This window comes from Electrophorus electricus, chromosome 17, assembly GCF_041902795.1.
Source record: "Electrophorus electricus isolate QZ-2024a chromosome 17, ASM4190279v1, whole genome shotgun sequence".
NCBI classification, from domain to species: Eukaryota; Metazoa; Chordata; class Actinopteri; order Gymnotiformes; family Gymnotidae; genus Electrophorus; species Electrophorus electricus.
In genome coordinates this window covers 17,964,553-17,972,442 of record NC_137513.1, presented here as the reverse complement: position 1 = coordinate 17,972,442, position 7,890 = coordinate 17,964,553, and the positions used below count along the sequence as shown (strand labels likewise).

General features: G+C 39.0%; 1 protein-coding gene across 1 annotated transcript; it reads left to right on the top strand.

Moving 5' to 3' along the window:
• The first annotated feature begins 672 nt into the window (after window positions 1-672).
• On the top strand, window positions 673-6,055 carry LOC113586313 (arsenite methyltransferase). Its single transcript, XM_035534357.2, is given in 12 exon segments — window positions 673-702; window positions 1,733-1,860; window positions 1,995-2,129; window positions 2,193-2,209; window positions 2,471-2,594; window positions 2,963-3,056; window positions 3,170-3,251; window positions 3,614-3,745; window positions 4,266-4,408; window positions 4,727-4,790; window positions 4,793-4,848; window positions 5,882-6,055. Coding segments are annotated over 12 exon segments (1,179 nt in total).
• The last annotated feature ends 1,835 nt before the right edge of the window (window positions 6,056-7,890 follow it).

The window sequence follows — 7,890 nt, the reverse complement described above, 5'->3', positions numbered from 1 at the left end:
GTCTCTCTGGACGAGGGCGTTTCCCAGTGCTGTAAATGTGACTGTATCTTCGGGACACGGTAGGATATCCAATCGACCGATCAATTAGTTAATCAGTGTTTCGGATTGCTGGGGTAATGAAACCATTCGGTTATGTAGACTGAATTCCCAAGTTAACAGATTGTGGCTGCTCAGTGAAAACAATAACGGGACGCTCTGAATGTCTCTCAGTCGTTATTCACCGTTTGACACACGTAAAGGAAGTTTAAATGGAGGGAGTCTGGTGTAGCGCCGCCACATCATGTAAGAGTAATCGTATCCTGCCACCTGGTGGTGAAGGTCGGTATGGCTGCACGAAATTGAATGACCGCTGCAGCGGCCGGCCTGGAGTGCAGCCTCTTAAGGAGGTTCGACCAAATTTCACTAGCATTGATTAGAGCGATTAAATCTCCGATTGCACGGGGTTTAGGCACAAGCATTTACTTCGAGCAGATAGAAACTGAAGAGAGGCTCCCGAGCACGTAAGAGTTTCGGATGTGGAGAGCAGTTGAGTAAGTTTTCGAGTTTTGAATGGAAATTCAAGCAGGTTTTTGAGTTTTGAATGAAATCAATGTTGTTGTTGTTGTTGTTTTTTAAATAACATAATTACCTTCTCGGAAACATTTTTGTACAAAATGAACAATATACTGCATCATGGCCCTTTTTGTTCACGAGAATGTGAAGGTGAGTTGAACTCGCTCAAGTCCCTTTTTTAATAGAAACGTCGACTTTGTAGGTAGACAGAAGTATAACCCATTTGTAGCTACGAACAAATGAACTCAACCTTCCAGCCCTTTGTTAATAGCATTTTTCTGACCACAGGACCGAAAATCGCTGACAATTCTTTATTGGACTGTGTCAAGCTATCCGCGCATATACGTTTCACGGTCCAGTTGTCGGCATTTAAAATCTAAATGCGCGTACACGCGCGATATTACGGTATTTATCGCGCTGTCAAGCAAAGAAAAGGGGACGTATGTCGACAAGATCTGTAGTCCTGCACCCCATGATACATTAAAAGACCCTTTCAGAGTCCAAAGGCTGAGAGCCTGCCACGTGTTCTTGTGTGTCATATATTATATATACACAGCTAACAAAGTATTTACTTTGTTTTAGTGTTATGAGTTTGTAATTAAAATACACGCTTTGTCATTTTGATAATTGATATTTTGATCCTTTATTAATAAACTAGTATTTAGAAAAAGCACTTGACTACATAAACCTATATATATAAGAAAGTATATATGCACATTGAGATTTGACGTTTTGACAGTAATCCACCAAAGCGTGAAAAGCTTGAATATGGATATAATTTTTGGTGGAGGGCCAATCCCAACCTAAAAATGACACTAATTGTGGAAACTCCAGCTATGTTGCTTTGCCTGAGGTATTGTGTAACCTCGACAACAATAGCCGTGTCACTGCAGAGTTTAAAATGCTCTGCCATGCAAATATAAGACGGCGAGCATTGGTCCTGCAATCAGAAAGTGACCACCGATAAGTTGCTGGTGGCTGAGAGATTGTAATGGCATCTAGTGATCAGTAATTGTAGCTCCATCAGTAAAGTGTGCTTATATGGTAGGTGTACCTAATAACAGACTAGTGCGTGCAGGTGTTTCTCCCAAAGTGGTTGGTGAGTGTATAGCTTATGTGTTTGACAGACCACAGAGGTTTTATGATGGAGCTGGGTCACAGCTAATTTGTGTTCCTGCAGAATTATTATGATTCTCTGGAGACATCAGATGATTTGCAGACCAGTGCGGCTTGCTCTGCCTCCTCTCGCCTGCTCTCCCAGAGTGCCCGAGAGGCCTTTAGTCAAGTCCACCCCGAGGTTTGCAAAAGGTGACCGCAATTATCTATGCATTTACATTAGGAAATGTATAGACATTTATTACTTGTCTGTTTCTATGGATAGTTTAGGAAATGAACTCTGAATCTGTGCTAGGTGTCCAAGACTCTCGATGCCTCTGTTGCAGGTTCCTTAGTGAACCACAAAACTTAAAAGGATCTAGGGTGCTGGATTTGGGCAGTGGTTCTGGCAGAGGTTGCTATGTCCTCGGTAAACTGGTGGGGGAGAATAGGCATGTCACTGGTATTGACATGGCAGAGGAGTGGGCATATATCACACATTGTCCCTACTTGAAACCTCTTTTGTAGTAAATGAAACATTTTAGGCTCATAGAAATACTTAGCATTAGGTGTCTGAATTGTATAACAGTTTATAGTTCATAAATCCCATAAATCTCTATGCTTAAAATATAGCAATATATTAAGCAGCTGTGTTGTATAGAGGGTGCGGATATAATGTAAGATAATAGCAAAAAGAAAACAAAATGCCTAATTCAAAGATCCTTTTCAGATTTGGTTTTTGTTCAGATCTGTTGCCAACCTGGTAGTCATTGTTTTATCAAGAACCTCCACATTTGATTCTATGCCAAATCAAAACATCAAGGAAATATATCACATTACCACCAGAAGCGCTTTGGCTATGCTAAGCCAAATACTGAGTTCATCCAGGGATACGTAGAGAAGCTCGGTGATGCAGGCATATCCAACGACTTCATGGATGTGGTTTTGTATGTGTCCTTCCTCAAGACCTTATCTTGAGCAGGGCCCCATTTCCCAAAAGCCAAATAATGTAAGATCATCTTATATGAGATAAATGAGTGTGTTCAATGTAATATGCACACATAATTTAAAGGTCATCCTTGTGTTACAGTTCTTTTGGCCCTGTTCAGCAGAATCCAATTGTTATGATTACCAGCGTAACTATGATTAAAAAAACAAAAAACAAAAACAGGTTGTATACTACACTAAGCACAACTGTATTCAGTTTCCATTCTTTTAATGCATATTTTGTACTAACACAGGCATATTTGTTTATTGCCACATGATCTATAGTTTTAACAGAATTCATCAAATATGCTTTGTGCCTAAAACTAAGAAAAACCTAATCTCCTGTGTGCCGATCAAACTGTGTGATTTGTCTGTGTCCAGACAAGAAAGCTGTTTTAAGTGAAGTATTTAAGGTACTCAAAGTGGGATGTTTCCTCAAGCCATGGTTCTTTTTCCTCTCATGCTATAGTCTACTTGGTGTCTACTCAGAAGTCTCCACAGTGTATTCGGTCTTTGTGTTTTTCTTTCTCCAGAGGTAGGTGGGGAACTTTACTTCAGTGATATGTATGCACACAAGGTAGTTTCAAACTCTTTGAAAGAGGATCCAGTGCTGTAGGGTATGCTTTAACCCAGTGTTTTCCCATGCAGTCTTTGGGACTCATGATATGGTTCACATACTTGCTCTCACACTTCCCGTTACACATGAACCAAGACATTATAAAGATGGAATATATAGAGGCATACTGGGAGTCAGGCAGGAAATAAAATGCAGACCATTTGCTGAGTCTCAAGGACTAGGTTGAGAAACACCAGTTTAACTTTTCCTAATCCTAATGCAGCTTTGCTTTCATTTGTATATTGCAGCTATTGTTATAACCTTCACACTCCTCTGCATTCTTCTGTCCTTGGAAGAGTTTCTGAAATACCCAGCAGGAGATGTTTCAGTGATCTTTTTGGAATGTTATTCTTTCTGTGTCAGTTGAGGGAATGGGCGGCATCCTCTACTGGCGATATCTCATCTCAATCATGAAGGAGCTGGGTTTCAGCACCCCACACCTGGTTGATGCAAGTCATATTCATATCCACAATCCAGAGCTTCAGGTGAAAGCAGGTAGTATTGTCTGTTCACTCACCCTTTGAGAAGTTTCCTCAAAAACAAATTATTCACATTTAATTGCTTACTGATTATACAAGAAGTCTTAAGCTGCCTTCAAGTATACCTGTGTGAAACATGTCCTGGGGCGTTTTGAACCCTGAACTGCTCTAAAAAGCTTTATGAGGAAGGAAAACCAAACCCAAAACAATTCCTGGTATTTGGTGAAGTTGGGGCCCCACACTAAATCAGTACCTTGAGGTGTATGGAAGGTTTGAAAATCAACTGTGAACCTATACATCACTTGAAATATGTTTTACCAACATCACACAAAATTAATCCTTTTAGTATATACACTTTGAAAATCAAATGTATTTATAGGCAGCCTAGCGAACCCGACCAAACAGATTTTACATGTGAAAAACACTCTTTTTTGTGTTGAAACCACCTTCTACATTTTATGGAGTTCTATATAAATGCAGATTTTAAATAGTTTGCTTATCAATACTTCATTTTAGCTTGTTTCCATCTTTCTTAGGTGATATTAAATTTGCATCTGGAACCTACCGTGTTTTTAAATTTCCCCAACACTTCATTCAGACCAAAGCACTGGTTACATACAAGGGAACTGTGCCAGACTGCCCAGAATGTTTTGAGTTCGATGCCTCTTATACCTTTAAGGTATTTTACACTTCACTTAAACACCCTTTTATTACAGGCACCAGCAGATACATGGTAGCGCAGCTTAGTACATCTTAGGAAAATAAGTGGTGGGGGTGCAGAATTTGTGCAGTATTTGTGCAGTATTTGTGCATGCTGTTACTACCTTGCAATTCATAAGCATGGTGATCTGTAAATACATTTAGGGCTCTTAGAATATGGTACTTAGGATAGAGGGTGGTGTTGTTTCTGAACCACTGACTTCACTGCGGGCTGCTCCTAGTGCCCATTAGCTAGCCACCACTTTCGAGCGTTCTGCTGATGTTTTGTGTCACGCAGAGAAACGTGCCAGTGGAGGTGGATGCAAAAATGGCTGCCATCCTTCAGCACACGTGCTTCTCTCCAGATTCATCATACAGATGACGGACATGCCCGATCCTGACCTCAGCCACCCCCTGCAGGTAACACACAGGACTGATGTTGGCACTGGACAACTGTGCCATTTGTAGCGTTTATGATTTTGGGCTCTGATTTCATGGGTGCACAAAGACCTTCTCTATAACATAGTGGTGTTTTTGGATGCTCACAGAGTGTATTTTCCCGACACATCTTGCCTTGCTCAAGCCAGGTAGGTACACTTAACTAAATGTCATTGAAATAAGAAAATATTGCAATAAGCACACCAAAAAACCAAGTCAAATTTGAATGCAATGTCAATATTCTAAAATCTATTGTATGGCAATAGATTGATATAATCACTAACCAGAATACTTTATGATACAGCTCATCAACCTGCAGGCACTTGCATATATTTGTGCATGTTGTGTTTGCATCTCACAAACAAGCATATCATGCTCCTTTGCTGGAGAATGTCCATCATGTTGCCTAAAGTGATCCATTTTCATGTTCATCCGGAGGGCTTGGTGCAGCTGTTTTAAATGTATCAGACAAGTAATATGATTGGCTGTGAAGACAACTTATCACCACACCTCCTTTTTATGTTCTCCTTCATCATTTCTGGGAGCGTAACCAGACAGCCACTCCTCTTTCAAATAGCATGGGGGTGTGCACCCGAATGCGCATTTTTGTAAATCCGCTCATGTCTTGGTGACGTAGCAGAGATTGTTGTAGGTTGCTGCAAGGTGCTGGACAGAGAAAAGGCTACTGTGGTAGAGGTCAATGTTTCAACGAAGATGCACACTTTAAATGTGATTCAGTTAGTGTGCATGCACTTGAGAGAATAAGAAATATACAAACATAGACCAACCCCAATCTTGTGAAAAATCTGTGAGAATAATAATGACTGAGAGCAGTTTTGTTGGCGATAACTTTGCCAGCCCCATCTCAAGCCCTTAACAATAGCTGGAAAGTTATATAAACTTGAAATACTGAGACTGTGTTAGAGAGAACGAAAGACACACAGACACACAAAAAGTCCAATAAATACACAATTATGGAAGAAGGTCTACATACCTTTCTTTGTGTTTTGCTCAGTACCGGCACCTGAACCCATTTACGGTGGCCGACAGACTGGGCTCCTCTGTGAAGCAGCGCACCAAGCTGGGCTCGGTGGATTCCCGCGCCAATGAGACAGCCAGTGCAGTCGTAAAGTTCCTCAGCTTGTATCACATGCATTCTCCCTGGCCTTTATTCACAGACTCTAGCTGACTTTTAAATCTCTTTTTAGGCGTCTTATTAGAAAAGAAAATGAACTTTTTGGTCAGCTCTTATCATGCTTATCATGATGAAATTACAACAGCTTAGTAGAGAGTATGGAGTGGAATTGAATTTAAACTCAGGGTACCCCATCAGCATCAAGCACATGGTTGGTATTTGACACTGTGAAAATGGATGTTGTGCAATAGCTCACTGGATGACCATTAGCAAGGTCATTAGTAAGGTTTCTTTGTAGTTTAGCAGCTCAACATTTCTCAAATGTACACCGTTAAAGATGTCCTTTTCCTGTGTTAGACCAGCAAACCCTCCCACTTTGGGCCTGATAGGGTTCCAGAGGTGGGCTTTCTTCAAATTCATCAAATATGCCAAATGTTTGTGTTTTTATTTTGTTTGACAAATGCCACAAGTGTGCTGGGAAAGGTGTTATTATATATATATATATATATATATATATATATATATATATATATATATATATATATATATATATATATATATATATATATATAATTATTATATATATATTGGCAAACACCAAAAATAATTAAGTAAATAAATTATTACCAATTTACAAATGTGTGAAATGTGTCCTACCCAGCACAGGACTGGGTGCAGTATGACTGTGCACTATTATTTGATTCAAATTTTTTTTAACAATAGAAACTGTTCAAATCTTTAGCAAAACACTTAGTGACCCCTTGATTGACAGTAAATATTGTTGTCCCTAGATGGCAGTAAAGGTCTAAGATAGAACTAGTTCATTTTTACCTTTTTTCATTTTCTCACAATTCAGTTTCTTGTTGGTGTATTATCAGCTGATGCAATGATTGTACATTGAATACTTATGGCATGAATCATGCAATCAATAAGATTTAAATTTGATGGTTTGTAAGACCAATCATATGTAGCAATGAAAACAAACTAATTTGCTTTATAGGCATGGGCATTAACACTGGAACCAATGGGCATTTTTATAAAACTTTATGAATAATCATACAGCTACAAAAACCAATCAAGTGTATAATGTCAGTCAAGACTCAGACAGAAGGGTGTGAGATTGATTAGAATACATGAATAAAAAAATCTGCTTTGTGTATAAATTGTGCTTGGTATGTTATGATATATTCTGGATGTAGGCATTGTAGCTGCATATTGTACACCACTGTTATGAACAGATGCATTTGGGTCAATGACACTGATACAAATAAGAAACTGCTCATTGTTTTCACATTTAAAATGCGAATGTAAAACTCAAGCGCTAAGTAGGTTATCTGGAATACAATAAGTGCTTCCTCACTGGGCATAAACAAAATGAATGCTTTCTACTGATTACTAAATGTATTATTATTAATGGCATGCATTTGAGGATGTTATACATTAGGCTATATAAGGCAATTTGCTGTAGTCCTAGATTTCCTCCGTGCCAATATTCAGAGTTAACAATTAACCTGATAAAACTAACTGTTGTTGTTGAAGATGTGGTATTTCATATATTGAATGTCATCAAGTTTGGCCCTTGCTTTAGATGCTGATTAAATCTTGATCGACAGTGACACTTAGTGTACAAGGCATTTTACAGCACAGAGACAATGTAAGCTTTGTCACTAAGTAATATCCCACGTCGAGTAGCCATAAGAACTTGACTGTTTTTCCATATTGCAAAATTTTAACAGGGAAATTGAACTCTTGTTTTTGCACATTTGCCAAATTGGCAGTGTGTATGCTGTGATTCATTTAAGCCTGGCTGCTTTTTCCTCACAGAGCTTTAGGTTTAGCTTTAAATATGGCCTAATGTGAGCCTACAGAAGATCGCCTTGTGTTCAACA